Here is a 20061-nt window from a genome sequence, read left to right as displayed (position 1 = left end):
AAGCCAGTTTAATTTATATTATCCTTTCTTCAACTGTACCCGCTTTGATAGTTTTTACATGAATTCTGGCGAAGAAAATTGGAGAAAGAAGAACTGACGTGCGTTCCAATATATATATATATATATTACTACCTTGTATAACTTATAATATGACTGATACCAATTTCAAGATAATTAACATTGACTTTCTTCCAAGAATGCAAAGTCATTTTCTCCATATATATTTAATTCCTATATTTCTTTTTCCAATAGTTGACCATCAGATCCAGGTTCATTGCACAAAGAAACAAATTAATATATATATATATATATATATATATACAGTGAATTAACAGATAATGATTGTGGCAAAGATGGCGATCCAATTCGGCAACAAGACCCTCACCGTATGTTCTTATTTTTCAGATCTTATAACATGAACAAACGAGAGATTTTATGAACATATAAGGATTTGCCTCGCTCCAATTGAAAACTTAACGCGATGCCCTTTTTTCTAAAAAGAAAGTTAAGAAAGAATTAGTAAAATTTGAACTTCAACTTTCAAACAGGCAGCTTCTTTAAGAAAATGCATGTTGCTTCAATAAACAATTGTGGGTTAGGTATGCAAAGTCTCATGACATGGTGGAACACTTGGAATAATATATAAAAGAAAACTTGAATTAGAATACAACTAATATATATAGTACTCAATAGAGAGATAATAAAAATGGTTAAAGGCTTGTGGTCCTCTCTTTTTTAGCTATATATATATATGTAAATTGTAAATCACTATGAATAAACTTTATCTACTTCTTAACTTGTTTTTTATCTTAAATATTTTTTTAAAAAAAACTTGTTTTCTCTTTTAAATTAAATGAGGTGTTACTCAATTTGTAATTTTTTTTTTATTTGGAAAAGATATATTTGAATTTAATTTTTTTGAATACGAGATATGTACATGCTAACGGTTGAGTCAAGAGTATATTTGTTTTTCAATTAGTTGCATGTTACTTTAAAAATCATTAATTAAGGTATAGTTTCCTTAGTAATTTAGTAAAGTGGGGAGATAAAGAAGAAAAAAAGTGGGCTTATTAAAATTCTCCACTGATAAATCACAAGAAAGAAGCGCCAACCTTTCTTTGCTACAACCATTGTGCAAACAAACGAAGAAGCAGGAAGAAATATTAAATTTCCACTTTCAAATAAAACATGACAAATCCTGGTGGAAACATCAAGCTATAATTGATCAATCTCGGGCGAAGTCAATCTTGACGCCACCAATCTTAGCAAGACCCTTGCCAGATTTGGGCACCAAGGTCACCACCACGCCATCATCATCCTCAGCACCCAGTTCCTCCAACAAATCTGTCAACCCCAACCTCAAACATGTTGTCATTTTGTTTCCATGCCTATGTTTGTGTGGCACGTTGATGAAGCTCCCTGCAAACTCTGTGTTGTCGGGTCCAATCGTCGTGTCATCCTCGTCGTTAATGTACACATCGAATTTCACCAGCTGGTCTCTGTCAAACTCGATGTTCTCTATCACCAACACTTCCTCTTCCTCTTCTTTTTCTGCTTTGCTCCTTGATTTCTTTGGCCTTGAAACCTCAAGGCTCACTACGTTGTTTAGAACCAGAGGGAATTGAACGTCACTTAGAACCTTTTTCTTTGTCTCTGCTGCGTGCGCAACACCAAGAGCCCTTGCCACTTTACTGGCAATCCTTCTAGGAGTTGGTTTAGCGCGTAACCATGGAATGTCAACTTTTTGATAATCGTACCCCATCTTTCTAGTGTCAAGGCAATCACGGACCTTAACACGAACGAGATTTGCATTCTCGTCATAGAAAAGAAATCCGGAATTGAGCCAATCTGAGTCAGTGAAGTCGGTTCGCTTCCCTCCCAATGTCTTCCAAACCGACCACATCCGGTCCACATTCGAGTGATGAGCATAGAAAATGGGGTCTCTTCCAGCGGAATAGAAATTCCCCATGTCTTCCAAGTTTGGTTGTCTGTTGTCACCGCACCAAATGTGGATTGGTCCGTGAGGAATGTTCTCAAGTGAACCAGCTCCAGGGTCCGGTTGATCGCCAGCACGATAAGCATTTCCTAAGAAAAGCTTGGCGGTCTTACCGTTGGACACCATTTGCCTGTACATGACGTTAAGATTGCTTGATATCTGATCCCTAGTTGATGACGATTCTTCGGTGCCATTGAAATCAAGATCAAGGAGTGTAGGTGGTTGGTGATTGGGATTGCGATTTTCATCATAGAGAGGAGAGTTAGGGTTTGCATAAATGGCAGGCATTTGCATGCCAGCAGGAGAATCCCAGTTCCAAAACGGTATTGCAAAAGTTGGGTCATCAATCAACTTGCCCAAGATCTTTTCAAAGAAATAAAGATAATATCTATGGAATGGAAAGAAAAGCCATGAGTTATGAACTTGAAGATCAAGATCTGGAAACCCAATTTGGTGATACGCCCCATCACAGTAGGCACAGTGAACGTTTGCTTGTTGTGTGAAGCTACGTGGATCATCTTCAGGAAGAGCTTTCATGAGCTCAAGGGCCCTGGAAAATTTAGCTAAGTACTCTTTATCAACTAAATGAGCTGCAGGCCTAATGCGCGGTGGGGAATTTGAAGGACGGAGCTTAAAATCCAGGATTTTTGTCGAAGGTGGTGGGCAACAATTGACGGGCTTGGCGCCAGCAGGCAGGTCTGCTTTGCCACATTTGGTGACGTCCGGAGGACTAACCGGTGCCGCAAAAGCAAGCGGGCCAGTAAGGCTGGTTGCACCATACAGACCTCCAAGGCCAACGAGAACATCTCTCCTATCAAACTTGTTTAGAGAACATTCCTCAACATTTTTAGTGCTAGGACTGGGGTTTTGGTCACCATTTGTGGCTTTGCATGACACTGCTCGGGAGACGAAGTTTCTCCTTCGCTTCCCAGCTATGCAAAGTTGGGATGTTTTTGGAAGGAAAGAAGTGGTAACAGAGATGGGGGAAGCGCCATTGGTGGCGGTAGAGGATGGTGGAAGGAGAGAAGCCATGATTTGGTCAAGGGCACAACTAAGACGAAGATCATCAAGGGACTAGCATTGTTCTTATATAATGCATGAGATTTGACTTTTTCTCTATATGCTTATGCATGTTACCAAAATTTCGTTGTTGACGAAGATTAAAAATAACCAAATGCGCCCCACGATGGGAAATAAGCCAACTTGGAGAGAAAAGATTATTAAATTTGCTGGAAAAGTTGAACTTCTTGCAATATGCCAGGTATTTCTAATTTTATATAATCCAATATATAGTTATAATGCTAACTAGATACTTCTTTGAGCTTCACTTCACTTAACATGCATAGCTGTCTTTTGAGGAATGTATTAATATATTTTTATTGCATAAAACTTAGAGAAGATTTTTTAATTAAGTTCGTTATTAAGATTTCATATTTAAAAATACAAATCATAGATTGAAAGACAATATTGTTACATAAATTAAATATAAAAAATTTGTATAATTTGAACAAGTTTTCATCGATCAATAAGTATCCATCAAATTTAACTTGTATATATATAGATGCTATTTTAAATTAATTATTTACATGTTATTATGAATAAATTCTTTATTAATCTATTGGTTTTGACTTTTTAATCTAATTTTTATTTAATTATTTTTGATAAAAAATCTCTTAAAAACTTGATCTTTAATTAAGGAACTTTACTAAGTTTTATCTTTTTTTCTATTTTTTGTAAAAAAAATCTTGACATTTCCTTAATTAGGAGGATACCCAAAGAAAAGGTTAATTAATTGCAAGAAATATAGAAGTTTGCAAAGAAGCTAAATCCTCGGTGCTCAAAATTGAATGAGATCATTTTCTCTCCTTCTCTCTTCAGACATAATGTAGAAGATTTTTTTTTCACGTAATGTAGAAGAGTAGTTCTACCTAATACATTATTTAACAACCTCGAACAAAGATTAAATTTTATATTTGTCTCCCTAAAATAAATATATATTTAATTCAATATAAAATAAAAACAAAACGTTTTAAGTATAACGTCATCGCCCACATTGATATATGTGTATATGTGCGTAATGTGCGGCATTTGTTTGATTTTTTTCAAAAATTGTATTGATTTTCCCAATAAATATTATTTTTTAATATTTATCTTGTTAGCCGAATTATCACACATTTAGATTGATTAATGAGTAAATAAAAATTAATTAATTTTAAATTAAATACTAAAATCAATTACCTTTTCGAAGTTTGATATATGTTCCACTCCCAATTCCAATGTCTGTTTAAAATAAAAAGCCAGTGAAGGATGCTCCATGCCTTGGCCAGTTGGCCACTGGGCACTTACTAGCAAGTTCTTGACTCATTCTTATGGAGCTTTCTCTAATAACTACTTGCAAGTTCTTGACTCATTCTTATGGAGCTTTCTCTAATAACTACTTGCAAGTTATATAGTATTATTTACTTGCTCCCTTACCCACCTGTTTCCTTTTTATAATTTCTTCTTGAGTTGTTTATCTTAATTAGACTTCTTAGCCACCAGTGCCCACCACCCTTAATTAATCCTGTGGGCGGAAAATATTGGGAGATAACCTGTAGAGTAAGTTCAAACTAATGGTCAACTAAAGCAATCCATGAAGACAAATCTCTCTTCTTCTGGCATGTACAGCACTCCACCTCAAAAGTCAGATTTGTCCTACATGAGCAAATGCCACAAGAAAAAATTATACACAACTTGACAAGCGATCCTAGTTGAAATTCTTATCTTGGTGAGGAAGGTTCCTCATATTTAATTTGAATTATTTACTAATCAACATGCATATTTATTAGTAATAATCCAAAATTATTTTAATCAAACTAGTTGGACTAGAAAGTTAAAAAAATGTGATAGAAAATAGTGACACAATATATATAATAACATGTTGCTTCAATTGATTTTGTAAAATCACGCCTGATTGATAGAGGAAGACTTTTATTTTTACCATACTCAATTGTATAATACTTTCTATCTCATTCCAACATGGAGAAAAGTTTTTTTTTATAAATTAAAATTTATCTTTAACTTTTATTAATACGAGATCTTATACACAACATTAAGAGTTTTTTTGAGTTACATATTTATCCCTTCATTTTGGGCTCAAAGTCCAAATTCCTATTGATCCTAAAAGCCCTTTATATCGATCCATGGGCTTTCAATATCATATCAAATTATCATTATATTATCTCTCTTTTTCTTTCTTTTTTTTTTTTTTTTATACCTTGTTTGTTTCGTTGAACAAATTTTGGTCTTAAACTCGTTAGAAGAAACCTTAACATTTTCATTCCCTATACACCCTTTGACTAAAGCCTCCTTCTCAATCTCATGGTGCAGTAGTTGAAGGGATAAGTTGAGATTATGAGTAAATTCGCTTGAAAAAATCTTCCTCTCCTTTATTAGTGCATTTATTTGGAAAAGAAAAAATATCATTTCAACTCAACATCACAAGAGAAAATCCACACAAGTAGCATGCTTTCTTTGACTTTAATTACTTGGAGATATATTGTTATTAGTCTTCCAATTTATTTATTATATTTATGTTTTATGTTATTTATATAAAAATTTATGTTCAAAAGCTATATATATATACGAACATATGATCTTTAATTGTTAAAGTTAACTAAAGACGATGAATCATCAAATTTGTTAAACTATTTCAAATTGTCTAAACATAATTAAGATAAATTCTCCTTGAGTTCCTCTTCTTTAGCTTAGTATTAGACCTTTTCTAAAATATATAAGCTGAGTTATTTGCTTTTGCTTTGACAAAAAGAACCGAGGGATAAATCTTAAGACAAAGAAGTGGTAGACAGCTGTTCTTCTGCTTACTCACAAGCAAATGAGAGCGAACATTTCCGTCTTCATTTAGTAATACAGCATATGAAGAAAAGAACAAGTGAAGTAGCTCTCATTGCAAACAACAAAGATCGATTTCCCAAACCAATGAAGCATCATATCAAAATGAAGTGATCAGATCACTCAATCTTGGATAAACTCAATCTTGATACTACCAATCTTAACATTGCCCTTTCCATATTTTGGCACCAAGGTCACCACAACGCTGTCATCATCCTCAGCTCCCAAATCTTCCAACAAATCTGTTAGCCCCAACCTCAAGCATGTCCTCATTTTCTTCCCACCTTTATGCTTATGTGGTACATTCACGAAGCTCCCTGCAAACTCTGTGTTGTCTGGTCCAATTGTCAAATCATCCTCGTCGTTGACATATACATCAAATTTGGCGAATGAATCTCCGTCCAACTCAATCTGATCTATTACCAATATTTCCTCTTCATCTTCTTTTTCCTTTTTACTCCTCGATTTCTTTGGCCTTGGAACGTCAACGCTTACTATTTTGTCTAAAACTATTGGGAACTGATTGCTAGCTATAACTTTTTTCTTGTTTATTTCTGCCGCAAGTGCAATCCCTGGACCGCCCGACGCCACTTTCTTTCTTAGCTTTCGGGGAGTTGGCTTAGTTTTCAGCCATGGAATATCAACATCTTGATAAACGTATCCCAAACTTCGATTGTCAAGGCAATCACGAACTTTAACGCGAACAAGATTTGCGTTCTCGTCGTAAAAAAGAAACGAGGCATTAAGCCAATCGGGGTCGGTGAAATCCTTTCGCTTCTTACCTAACGTCTTCCAAACGGCCCACATTCTATCTACATTTGAGTGATGAGCGTAGAATATGGGGTCTCTTGCTGCAGAGTAAAAAGTTCCCATGTCTTCTCCGTTTGGTTGTGTGTTATCGCCACACCATACGTGAACAGGTCCATGAGGAACGTTCTCAACCGACCCGAATCCTTGATAGGGTTCATCACCTGCACGGAAGGGACCTCCTAGGAAGAGCCTAGCGGTCTTGCCATTAGATACCATCTGCCTATACATGATTCTGAGATTGCTCGTCAATTGATCTCTCGTCGTTGTTGTTTCGTCAGTACCGTTGTAATCAAGATCAACCAGTGTTGGTGGGTAGTGACTTCGGTTGCGGAGCTCATTGTAGAGAGGAGATTTGGTGTTTCCATACATGGCAGGCATTTTCATGCCAGCAGGAGAATCCCAATTCCAAAATGGCAAAGCAAAAGTTGGGTCATCAATCAACTTGCCCAAAATTTTCTCAAAGAAATAAAGATAATATCTATGGAATGGAAAGAAGAGCCACGAATTATGAACTTGAAGCTCAAGATCCGGAAATCCCACTTGGTCATAAGCCCCATCACAGTAGGCACAATGAACGTTTGCTTGTTGCATGAAATTACGTGGATCATCGGCTGGGAGAGCTTTCATAAGCTCAATGGCCCTGGAATATTTTGCTATGTAGGCATCGTCGACTAGGTGTGCAGCAGGCCTAACACGTAAGGGAGAATTGGAAGAAGGAGGTTTAAAATCTAATATCTTTCTCGATACTGGTGGGCAACAATTGGTAGGATCTGCACCTTCAGGTAATTCTGCATTGCCACATTTTTCCAACTCTGGGGCAGATATTGGAGCTGCCAGGGAAAATTGGTCTTGGCTAAGGCTGGCTGCACCATAAAGACCTCCAAGGCCAATCAGGACATCTCTTCTGTCAAATTTATTGAGGAGAAAAGATTTTTCGGTATTCTTGGAGCTGGGAGTTGGATTTTGGTCACCATTTGTGGCTTTGCATGACACTACCTTGGGGATGAAGTTAGGCTTTGGCTTAGCTAAGGAGAGTTGGGATGTTCTTGGAAGAAATGAAGAGGCGATGGAAGTGGGAATGGTGTTAGAGGTGGTGGATGATGATGGGAAAAGAGAAGCCATAGTTTCGGATAAGGGCGCTATTGTGATGAAGATCGAGAACCCTTGCATTGATCTTATAACAAATTTGTGTTAGACTTTTCTATCGGAAATAGACTTGATGGATGCATATTTCAAAGTAGTTGACCAATTACACGAGAAGAAAAGCAATTGGGTAAATGTCTATTCTGGTTGTTTAACTTTGAACTTCAGGCATATTAGTTGATCGAAACTTCCCATATTCATATTGCTCATTGTTCTTGTCATCAGAAACCGAGTTTCCGTAATCATTTTCATTTACCAAAACACTGAAAATATGTTAACTTATTGGGTTTCTTACAGAAAATTATTTCCTTATTCCTCACGTGGATTATCTACCATTGGTCTCCCACCACCGTTCATAATTAATGGTAAAAAAATAGTTTGAATCTTAACTTAAATGTAATGTACAATATTGTTTATCAATAACTTTTGAGATGACGTGCAAAATGGGATAATACAACAGGAAATAGCTCGAGAAGGCTGCCAAGAATTGCTGGCAGAAATTCTGATCCAGGACTGCAATCGTTAGTGCAGATTTATTACTAATTATAGTTAAAAAAAAGTCTCAAGCTTGTTAGAAATATAAGAGGTAAGATGGAAATTTGCTTTTTCTTTTCTTTGTTTTTATACGGAATGCAAATTTTCTTTTCCCATTTGCTTAATTGAAGTTCATTCGAATTGATTGTTAGAATCGAACTAGTCTAAGTTTCTGTGAATGATAGTCGTAGTTATCTTATTTTGAACTATTGAAATAGACTTTTAAATGCTTTTCAAATAAAAAGGACAAAGACTTTAAAAAGGACAAAGACTTTTAAATGGCCTGCCGCTGCCTTAGTCAGCAGTCACCTATGTTACGGTAGCTCGAACTTACAAAACTGGGCTTTGGGTTTGCCAGCAATAATCCCAGACCAGTGTCCCAGCAATCATCAGTTTCCCCATTTCGAGCCCATTAGCTCAAACCCTTTTGTTTTCTCGATTTGGGCTTCACGGTATCAATCTGGTATGATTAGAACACTGAGAAAATTGGTACATCAAGTTATTCCTTTTTTCATTTGAATATATTTTGGTTCGAACTTGTTGAATAACCGCTTGAATGTGGAGCATAGTTATATTGGAAACCGCCACAAGCATCATTGGCATGGCAAGTTTGTTTACCAGTTACGAAGCTGGGAACTGCCTCAAGGGTCTCTGCTAAATATACCAATTTTCAACTCAATTCTGCAGGCAGGACAGCGTTGCTGTGGCCTAACCAGCGCCATTGCCAATTTTGGTTTTCTCTATATTGTGACAGAAATATGTTTGGCATTCTGTTTAGATGGAGAAAAGCTTCCAAATGGTAACCCTTTTTAGTGAAATCTGAAAGCCATACAATCTTTGTTCAACTAAACTGTAATTTAAGAGATTGCGTATTCTTTGCAGCAAGAAATTGGTCAGGCGTGTGCAGTGCCGTCTTAAGTTTCTCAAGATCAAGAGACTCTCGATCATAAAGCAATCACGTCAGGACATTGTTGACCTGCTCAGGAGTGGCCAACCTGAAACTGCCTTTTCCCACGTACCATTGGTTCATCAAAGAACTAACCTGAACTTCTCTTTCTCTTTTTCTTATAGTATTTGTTTGGTAATAAGCTCACAGGGATTCATTAATTTAACTTGATCATTTCCTGTTCTATTGCAGTGTAGTTATTGCAATGCAATTTGAACTCCCGTGAGTGCTGTTAGGCAAAATTAATTTCCCACTGCATTTTTCAGGCTGAGGAGCATCTTAAGGACCAGAGTTTATTGACTGCTTATGATCTGCTGGAGCATTTTTGTGAATTCGTCATCCTTCACCTCCCCTACATTCGGAAGCACAAGTATGACTCCTCTCTCTCTCATTCAAATAATTTAAGTTTATTAATAATCTTTTTATCCCAAACCATTGCAAATACATTTCTTTTTCCTTTTCCAAGATGTTGGTAATATCATCTGGTTTGGTCCACCTCTTGACAGAGTTTTATGCATTATTGTCTGGACTTGCTTCATCTATTTTGACGTCTCGTCCAGGAACTGTCCCAAAGACATCAATGAAGCTGTTTCAACTTTAATATTTGCTGCTGCATGGTGTGGGGATCTGCCGGAGTTGCAAACAATCAGGAAGCTATTTGAAGAGCGATATGGGAGCAAATTCATTAAAGCAATATCTGAATTACATCCTGGAAACCATGTGAACAGTCAGGTCGTAAATTGTTGGTTTTGAACAATAACTTCAATGCCTTCTCTTTTACCTTAAGATATACTTTTGGCCTTCCAGTTTCCTTATTGTGCCTGTTACTCTGTAGCAATCATGACATTTATGTTTCAGGTTAAGGAAACGCTCTGTTTAAAGTCTATTCCAGATAATATGAAGCTAAGTTTGATTGTTGAACTAGCTAAGGATCATGCCTTCCTGCCAGAGCACACTGGGAGCAACAGGAGGCTTGGGTCAAATGTCCTGCTGGTATGTCTGTCCTATAACTCCCACTCCATATCTTTCTTTAATAACTTTATAAAATCTAGTCCTGAAATTATCATTGAATCTAGAACTTGATTGAAACATTTTGCACATTCTACTGCAGCTACGCAGAAATGATAATCTTCATTGGGAAGGATTTCTTTTTGAGGGGATGGCTCAAGGTGATGATGGCATTACTTGGCTTGCAAAGATGCAGCTACCAAGAAACAGTGAGGAAATGCAGGCCAAATTACCAGGTCAGATTGTTGAAGTTGGGAACTCTGCTTTAGTTAAACATAGATATGAAACCGAAATGGTCTGCAATAAATTATCAGGCCAGGGTAGTTTAGAGAGTTTTGGCTCAAACCACCCTTCCACAACCTCGTTTGGAAACAAGATGGAAACCACAAGAACAAGTTCTCAGTCTGAGTTTCTAGTCCAGTTTAACAGAAGAACTTTCGATCTTGAGGAAGTAGAGGAGATTCACATTAACACTCTACAGGACCATTATGCTGGGGAAAAAACAATATTTTTATTTAATTCAACTCTGCTGTCAGCAACAAACAATTTTGGATTTAGTGGAGCAAGTTTATTGGTTTCATCTCACTGTTGCTATAATAATAATCACACTGGTAAAGCCGGATTACGGGATAGGAAGACATGCTTGGCAGAATCTTGCAGGAGGAAAAGGTCAAACAGCATGATGTTGACAGGAATATTCAATTTAAAGGAAGGCCAACTGTGCCATTCTTGTCTATCACCAGTTTCAAGTGTAACAGACATTAGTTGTGACGACTACTATGGTAAGTCAGGCAACTTGTCATCATATCAAAAACACATACATCATGGAACTTGTCCCCAGGATAGGCTGTCGAGAAAGGACCCTTCCAAAGATCCATTGCTGGGCTTCCCCGTGGCGCATAGCTTTAAACAAGAAGCATGTACAGAGGTGTCGAGGAATATAAACTGCATAAGGCATACTAGACATAGTGTTGGGGAATTTCAAAATGACATTTTGATTAAAAAGAACAGGAAATTGGGAGAAGCAGAGGTAGCAGGATTTCCAGGTAACTGTGCCTCTTCCTGTGATAGTTGTTCTAGTGGATCAAATCCTTGTATAGAGACCAATAGAGTTCCGCATCAGTCTTCTCCATGGAGCATGACTATTGCTCCAGAAAGAGTAAAGAACACAAGCACTGATTACGGTTCTCAATCAGATTCTTCTAAGCTGTTTCAGAACTCAAAAGGCATTAATTCATCATCTTGTAGACATGTGCACCCGAAGCTCCCTGACTATGATGAATTAGTGGCCAAATTCAAGGCCCTCAAGCAAGAACATCAGCAAAGAGGACGTAAAGCCATTAAAACATAACAAGACAAGGCACTGCATCGATGATTGTTCACTGCAACATGTCACAAGTTCACCATCCGTAATTCTCAATCTGGGAACCATGAGTAAGACTCTTCTTTGTCTTGACTTCCTTGTTCTATATCTTGCAGCTTCTTCCTTGCCGCATTCTTTATCGTTTTGCAATTTGTAACGTCTTTCTTCACGTTATGCTCATTCCTTCTAATGATACCATTAAATTATATTTCATGTCAGCTTCTATCGAAAGTAGTTGACCCTCGCAACTTTGTAAAAGCAGGAGGGTATTTCTTAATGCTTTTTTATCCTTGGCAGGCATGTAAAAGGTGATTGGCCATGGCAATTTTATCACCAAAATATCATCTGATTTTTATTAATCTTGATATTCAGAGGATTAGACATAATCATTTGATTAAGACGTAATGATTGAAGATTTTTAATTTGATCCTATATTTTCAGACTAAGCTATGGAAACCAGTTAGCAGAAACATGGTGCTTTTGTTGAGACCTTGAGAAGAAATTTCTTGCAAAGCCAAGTCATCCACACATATACAAATTGCTAAAAACTTGGAAATCTTTTGTCTCTTGCCGGCAATTACTTGAATGATATAGCTTTGTTTCCGAGTCCCAAGAACGGCAGTTTGGCAGTATACACATCCCATTTATGAGGAAGAAGGGTTTGAAGTTTCATATCATGGCTTGGATTTGGTGAAGCGCTCCAGGTCAAGGGTGGTCATAATGTTTATCATTGTTCTCCTCCCTTTATGGCTTTAAACAATTGAGAGCCGAATCCACCTCTTCTTTGAGTTGGTAAACACAATTAATCTAGTTTGACACGTTTCGATCTCCACATACAAAGTTGTTCATAACAGAAGCAAGCTGTTCTTAGACCAACGTTACACCGGTCATTCACATGAATTGCTCCCCCTTTTTGTTGCTTTCGGTCCCCCTTCCCCCCCTACAAGTCCATGTTTGCCCACAAAGTAATCTAATAATAAACCAAAACCATAGCTATTAGCTGCTCATACATGACACCCCAAACCTATAAATTATTTTATTTGTTTCAATTATTATCATAATAAATTGTTAAAATTTTTAAAGTTGACGTACAATCTAAAATCAATGAACAATAAATGTCAAGCTATAAAAATCTAAAAATTTATTATATCTATATATTCAGAATATGTCTAATTTAACATATATTACACTTAAAAGTTAGAAATAAAACAAAATCGATGCATATTGCTACCCATTAAAGAGAAAGAGAAAATTGGATAATATAAGAATCCATAAATTCTTTTATCAAATTCATCACAATGATAAGCTAAGAGATAAAATAATATAAAATTTTCATAAGTTTCTATCCCAAATTAAATACTAGTATATGAAGATTTCCCTTTCCCTTGTTCTATTATCTGTATAATTTGATTGGATAAATACATGGTCAAAATCAAATCATTAATACTAAATCATAATCCAAAAACCAAACCAGCACGCACCCAAAAACGTTTCCTAGCTACTTCTACCTTCTTGTTGTCGGGAGAGAATCTAGGCAGGCTTCCTTGTTTCAAATACCCTTTTCACTAATTAATTTATTTAGTATTTGCACTAATTAATTACGTTCTCGAGAGGTAAAACCACGCGACCCATCTGCATTAATATCTCCACCCAATTTTAATTCATTATTATCACCTGTTCTATCTGCTTTCCTCTAACGCTTTTGCCAACTATTTGTCTCTCTTCTTTTTCTTTTCTTTCTGCTTCTCTGGGTCATTACCTCCCAAGATTTTTGTTTCTGCTTTGTGGGTTTTGGTTGTTGGTTTGAGCTATGGCTTCGACGTTATTACTGGCTCTGGTTTTTGTGATTGATCTGATTGCTTTTGGGCTTGCTGTTGCTGCCGAGCAAAGGAGAAGTACTGTGAGTTTTCTTCTCTTTTTTATTTACTAAACTGTCCCTTTGTTTCTTTCCTTTTTTTAGTGTACTCTTTGCTGTTTGGGTTTTGTTTCCTTGTTTCTGGACTGTCCTATTTCTAACCTGTTTGGTTTGTTTTTTTACATGTACTAATTACCAGAAGTTTGGTTAGTTTATTTTGTGTAAGATTTTCTGAGTTTGGTTTTTGTTCTCATGTTGAAAGTTTAGACCTTTTTGTTTGTTGTTCTTGAAAGGTTTTATCTTTTTGGTACCTTGGTTTGTAAAAAATTAAATATTTGCTATAATTCTTTGCTAGATCTAGAATGAATCTGCTTTAACTTGTTGGTCAGATGGGCAAGATATTGCTACCAAAATCTCCACAAAATGGTTTCGGCGTTAAAGTTCCATTTTTCAACAAGTGCACACTGAAAATTTAAGCTAGAAATACATTTGGGTTGCAAACTATTTTACTGTAAAGGTGTGTTAACAAGATTTAGCTGTGTGTTTAGGGAGTCTTTTATTTGAAGTAGTGATGGAGGGAAACTTTGTTCTGATGCAGTTCTTATGGACAAGCTTGTTGGTTTCATGATAAATGAATATCTAAGAAATATGTAGGAAAACACTAGAGGAAACAATGCTGAGAACATTGTCTATTTATCATTTTAGAGGGCAGATAGGACTTTGTACATTTTGATCCCAGGTTTAATACGCTCATGTTCTGTCACTTTCATGGAAATAATTTTGAATTGAAAGAATTGTCATTGTTGCTTTTCTTTATAGCTGGGATTTGGGTAGGCTAGCTGTTGGCGGTAAGATCATAGGCTATGCTTCTTTCAACAGCAGCAGAAATGATTGCTAAAGTTACAAATGGCGTGTCTTTCTAAGATTTTATTGTATACATGTTGTTTATATTTGGGTAAATTAGTGTCTCTTTCCTTGCTAAATCTGTGATGATTAAATTTGCATTATTTACTCCCAGTTTTACTTGCCTGCTGTTTAGAGAAATAGGAGTTTAAAAATAGTGAAAGGTGTTAGTATTGCAAAGTTTTTTGTTTGAAGGAATGGATTCTAGAATCAATGTGACCTTAACCATTTCTCACTGTATATGTGAGAAACTGGTTTGTTATAGTCTAACAGGGCATTCCATTGTTCCCTGTTTGCAGGCCGCCGTTGCCAGTGATGGAAATGAAAGCTATTGTGTTTATGATAAGGACATTGCAACTGGCTTGGGTGTGGGTTCATTCCTATTCCTTCTACTTAGCCAGATACTAATAATGGTGGCAAGCCGATGCTTATGCTGTGGGAAGGCCATGAGACCGAGTGGGTCTAGAGCATGAGCAATTGTCCTATTTATCACTTGCTGGTATGTTTTCAATTTAAACAATAACGTAAATGATCTTATTGTTGTAGTCAAGAAGCGTCTTTGAGCACCATGAATGTCAACTTCCGCTTTTTATGCTATCTGTTATAATTTCTACTACCATCTAAATAACATGTTGCATTGGCATTTCAGGGTGTTCTTTTTCATTGCTGAGGTATGCTTGCTGGCAGGGTCAGTAAGGAATGCTTATCACACCAAGTACAAGAATCTCTTAAATAATCCCCCAACATGTGCAACATTGAGAAAGGGTGTCTTTGGGGCTGGGGCTGCATTTGTTTTCCTGACAGCCATAGTCTCTGAGCTTTTCTACGTTAGTTATTCCAAGGCTAACGAATTACAGGCGAACCATGGCAGAGATACTGGAGTGAGGATGGGAAACATATAGATAAGTAAGGTCAGCAGATGGTCATGAGAAGTATTCCAATTTGTAATTCATTGTTAATCAACCATAATGTTCTGGATGTAGACAATCTTTGGGTGTTAGTGTGTGATTGAGAATACGTTTATCATAATATTCCTAACCATGGACATGGACATATGTCTATCCCACTTTACAGGTTACAACCTTGGCACTTTACCTGTTTATTAAGGTTTTGAGTAGTTCTTTTTTTATTTTTGAATATGTAGTGCATTTAATTTTCATCTGATTAAAATCCTGGAAAGACAAAAGTTCTTTGCAGTTCTGCTTATGTTAACTATTTCTATTCGTCTCGTGATCAAGTGGAAGGATAATGAAACACAAAAGGCCAAAGTGCATGTCTCATAAGTCTTAAGGTCGATAAATTTTAGAAGACAATGAGTACGCTACTTATAATATCTTGTCTTGTATCTTTATTTTATTTTCCATTGTTCTTCAGTTATTGTTTTATCTTATTCCCTATTCCGGATGCAAAATTTTGTTCATACATTGATATACTACCAGAAATGATACATGAAAGCAAATGAAAGCAATGGTATCATTCAAGAACTAGCAAATTTCTCTGTTGTCTTTACAAGAAGAAAGTTGTTGATTTAGTCATCGGTACTCTGATAGCTCTTTCTCACATTCTGATGATAGCCACGCCCCAACAGCTTCTCTAGTGTTGTTCATGCTTCTACTCGAGTGTGGATTTTTAGGATTCCTCACCAGGGACCAAATTAAAGATCGTGACAGTAATTCTGGCAAAACATTTGCAACAAAAGAGTTAATTTCCTGGTTTCTGCTGTTGTCTCTGTTACATGAATTCTTCTAATTATCTTTGACATATCTCAGAAACTTAGATATAATAAAAATTTATTCATTTATTATTTATAGGTTTGTTCAATCATTCATTCATATCATGTAATAAATTTATTATCTTTATACGTGAAAATAAAAAAATTACCTTGATTCATTAATTCATGAGAACTTAAATATATTCTCGTATCAGACAAACCCCCGACACCCTAATTGCAATCCATTACATGGCTGCTGCTGCTGCTACATGTCCCCACAAGCAATGGAACATCCTAACAGAGGCAGAGCAATACCAAACTTTCCCCGAGTGTTTTAAGCCGTAAGAGGTGCTGGAATTTCCTAGAAATGTTTTCACGTTTTTGAGGGAACAAGTTAAATCAGTCTCTGTCCCTTTTGTAACATCAGTTAGTTTCACTGTTATCACTTCAATGGAAGCTACCTAAGGCCATATGATCAGTTATTTGATGCATTTGTTACCCCATGAAACAACAGCCCTTCCCCATATTAGACTACAGATATCCAGGCATTTCCATCATGAATTTCGTACCCAAATCACTGAAAGGGCAAAACGAAGAATCTTTTGTAATAGAAAAATGTGACAATTTTTAAGCAATCAACCTTCATTCTACGGGACTAAAATATTTGCTGAGCCCATGGACAGACTCAATGTGAGGAAGATGAACGTATGCAATAAAAACAAATAAGGAAACAGCCCTGGAAAGTGTGGCCCCGATTTGCACATGCTCTGGATCTGAACCGAGAGGATGAGAACAGACCATATTGGAACAAAGATTTTGGTGCCCAATAAACTAGTAATAAGCATCAATGAAATCTAGAAGCACACAGTTTAGACCGGCCAGGGAAAAGAAAATCTAATTCATGGAAACTACTTTACAACGAGAATGCTGTCAGGACAGGGAAAAGAGAATGATTCTCAACATGTGGTCATAAATTATGCAGAAACAATTCCATGGAAATACTAGTAGTATTCAGATGGAACATATACATATCCACAAGAATCTTCCATCACATCCAGTTAGCCCAGCATAGCTGGAACAGACCCCATTTCTGAACTCTTCATACGTGATATATCCCATCACATCTCCCACCCTTATTCCATTCATAAAATGAGGAACAAACCTAACCTAACATACACATTGCATTATATAAGAGGTAGAGTACAAAATGTACACCTTCACCCTGAAGCTGAATCTGAAAAATGACAGCCCCAAACAGTCTCATCTCATTTTAACAGTTATAAGTTTAAAAGGGAAGACTATACATATTAATAACCAATCTAGGAAAGGGAAAAAATAACAGAAAGAGGGGGATTCTTATAGAGACTGATAAATTTAAAGAGAAAAAAAAAATTGAACCGTCCTCTACTAAATAGGAACGCCCAAATCAAGAAAAAACGCTATAGACAATGGATATATCGTTAAAGGACATTCATGGTTTGATCTCAGAATCATCCCATGGCATGTTGAGATCAGTAGAAACAAGTGCATCAATATCATCCCAATTCCAGTAGTTTGTCATGTCCATGCCACTACTTGTAATAGGGACTTGCCATGGCTGTGAAAAAGTACCGCTTGTGGTGGGCATGATGACGCTGGTGATGGTTGGATCCTCCATTGTTTCTCCAGTGTAGTTATAGATAGTTGAAGATTGAAATGAGGTTGATATTGAAGATCGGGTTGTGTCAAAAGAACTTGAGCTTGAACTTGAAAATGGAAATTGTAAGCCTTGAGTTTGAGGCAAAGGCAGGGTTGAACCCAGGAACACGCCATTGCTTGTGCTGAAACTTTTGCCGTCCAAGTTGCTGCAATTGATAGAATTCTGCTGCAACAATGAAGATGGTGGACGGCTCAGCGCCTGAAATTGAATATTCGATATGTTCTTCTGATCAGCAAGTGGAAGCTGAAGATCCTGCCTTTGTTGCTGCGGCTGAACTGCCATGAAAGTATTGAGCCTATTATTGTTAACACCAGAGGCAGTGGAGCTTTTGATGGCACTGGTTGTGCTAGTGCTCGCAGGGGCGGCGGCGGCTGTGCTGCTATTTGATGTCTTAAGCCGCTTGTTTTTGCGGCCTCCACCAACAGGAACATTGCGGAGAGTACCACCTTTAGTCCAGTGCCTTTTACAAGTCTTGCAGAAATGCCTAGGCTGTGACTTGTTATAGTTGTTGTAGTAACAGAACTTTGTATTTGTAGAATCACACCTTGGACACTTCAATGGCTCCGATTGCTGCTGCTGGTTTTGTGGCTGCTGCCTCTTCGCTGGTGAAGCTTTTGGTAGCCCCAGTGTTTGAGCCTGCAACAAAGATTGGCTCCAGCCAAGACCATCACTAGAAACCTGTTTAGAACTCAACCCCATATCTCTATATCTAACTTCAGAAACCTCTAACAAGCTACCGCAAGTAAGAGCGATGAGAAGCAAAGTTCTCTATTACGATGATCAGGTCAAACTAAAAAATAAACCCTATAATTAAAAATCCTAGCCCTTGGATCGAGGTGCAAGGAGAGAGATCAACCTGAAGAAGAGCAGGATGATGAGATTCTTGCTTATAAGCCAAACAGTGTGATGTTTTGAAGCGATCGGATAATGGAGCGTGTCGAATGCGAGGAAATTCCCTGGAAGGTGATGAGAAGTGAGCATGCTTTGAGCCTCTCTACTCTTTAATCCAAGTGATCCCTATATGCCAGCCTACTCAGTATATAAGGGAATAATAATAAAATTATATAATAAGAACAAGTTCAAAAATCAGAATTACTTGAACTTGGTATGGTTCAAGAAGGCTTTGCTTGATATATGTGTGGGGATTAGGGGTTGCCTTTAACTTCGGTAAACAGGTAATCTGATATATAGAAGCACTTGCCCTTGCCTGCCCAAAGAATTTTATAGTGCAAAAAATGAAGATGTAGGGAGATCAAAGAGATGGGGAGAGGAGAGAGAATTCCTTAGGCCTGAAGGTGGATGTGGGTTGGTGACACGTGGAATTTCCTGTACCGTCGATAGTGGAGTGATTGTATGGGCTGTAAAGACAACGAAGAGCTCATGCTATATTACTATAATAAGTAACACTAAACTAATTAAGCTATGAATATTAAACGTTATATTATGGAATGTTAGCATATCATGATAACAATATTTTGTATTGACATTCATTTATATATCCACTGGATCATATATGTTCAGTTTTAATTATTTGTATACATTTTTTTTCATTTTTATTTAAATAAATTATTTAAATAAATATTATATATATATATATATTTATCATTAAATCAAATATCGATAAATATGCCGATACAAGAATAAGGTCCCAAACGACTTATAATTTTGGGGTTAAGGAAGCGTTGGCGTCACGTGATAGCTGGTAGGTGATGCACTAGAGGTTGTGATGATCCTAAGGGCCTATGCACATGATATCACAAATCAGTGTTGGGAGTGTTACTGCTACTTACACACGTGTGTGCTCGGCCATTTATGTGAACGATCGGCTTGAGCCCGGATCTAGAGAAGCCGAATTATTGCTACTAAAAGCAGCAGAGTTAAATCTATGGCAAACCCTTATAATTTTCTGTTGTTTTTCAAATAAAATGATGTTAGAAATCTGATGCCGCTATATATGCTAGGGGGTCCATTTTGTGTCAAATTAGCAGTCACCGGCCATGAAATTGACTTTTGTTTCTTTTCTCTCTTAAATCAATCACTCATTTCATTTCGGGTTCGGCATATCATGAACACACCAAGTGGGAAAATCATCAAATAAAGACACACACAGAGAAAGAAGAGAGAGAGAGAGAGAAAAACTTTCTACAGGGAGGGTTTTGCTCTGAAATTGTAACAAGTGTTAGGGCAGCCCCTCGAGAATAA

At 36.9% G+C, this 20061-nt stretch overlaps 4 protein-coding genes across 5 annotated transcripts; 1 reads left to right on the top strand and 3 right to left on the bottom strand.

Moving 5' to 3' along the window:
• Positions 1051-3193, bottom strand: LOC18596895 (polyphenol oxidase, chloroplastic). Its single transcript, XM_018123225.1, has one exon. The coding sequence runs from the start codon at positions 3026-3028 to the stop codon at positions 1226-1228; it is 1803 nt and encodes a 600-aa protein (XP_017978714.1). The 5' UTR covers positions 3029-3193; the 3' UTR covers positions 1051-1225.
• On the bottom strand, positions 5693-7855 carry LOC18596894 (polyphenol oxidase, chloroplastic). The gene has a single exon (XM_007025639.2). The coding sequence runs from the start codon at positions 7817-7819 to the stop codon at positions 6011-6013; it is 1809 nt and encodes a 602-aa protein (XP_007025701.2). The 5' UTR covers positions 7820-7855; the 3' UTR covers positions 5693-6010.
• Positions 13158-15732, top strand: LOC18596892. The gene is given in 3 exon segments (XM_018123273.1): positions 13158-13591; positions 14749-14948; positions 15099-15732. Coding segments are annotated over 3 exon segments (543 nt in total). The 5' UTR covers positions 13158-13501; the 3' UTR covers positions 15352-15732.
• Positions 17324-19081, bottom strand: LOC18596891 (dof zinc finger protein DOF1.1). 2 transcript variants are annotated; one of them, XM_018123249.1, is made up of 2 exons: positions 18716-19081; positions 17324-18529 (listed from the first exon to the last, which is right to left on the bottom strand). In XM_018123249.1, the coding sequence occupies exons 1-2, from the start codon at positions 18838-18840 to the stop codon at positions 17632-17634; spliced, it is 1023 nt and encodes a 340-aa protein (XP_017978738.1). In that variant the 5' UTR covers positions 18841-19081; the 3' UTR covers positions 17324-17631. The 2 variants fall into 2 exon arrangements, with proteins under 2 accessions (XP_017978738.1, XP_017978739.1); XM_018123250.1 differs by having other exon boundaries at positions 17324-18809.

The sequence above is a fragment of the Theobroma cacao genome, chromosome 6 (assembly GCF_000208745.1).
Source record: "Theobroma cacao cultivar B97-61/B2 chromosome 6, Criollo_cocoa_genome_V2, whole genome shotgun sequence".
NCBI classification, from domain to species: Eukaryota; Viridiplantae; Streptophyta; class Magnoliopsida; order Malvales; family Malvaceae; genus Theobroma; species Theobroma cacao.
Note: the sequence above shows the minus strand (reverse complement) of the source record. Positions and strands in the feature narration are given on the sequence as shown.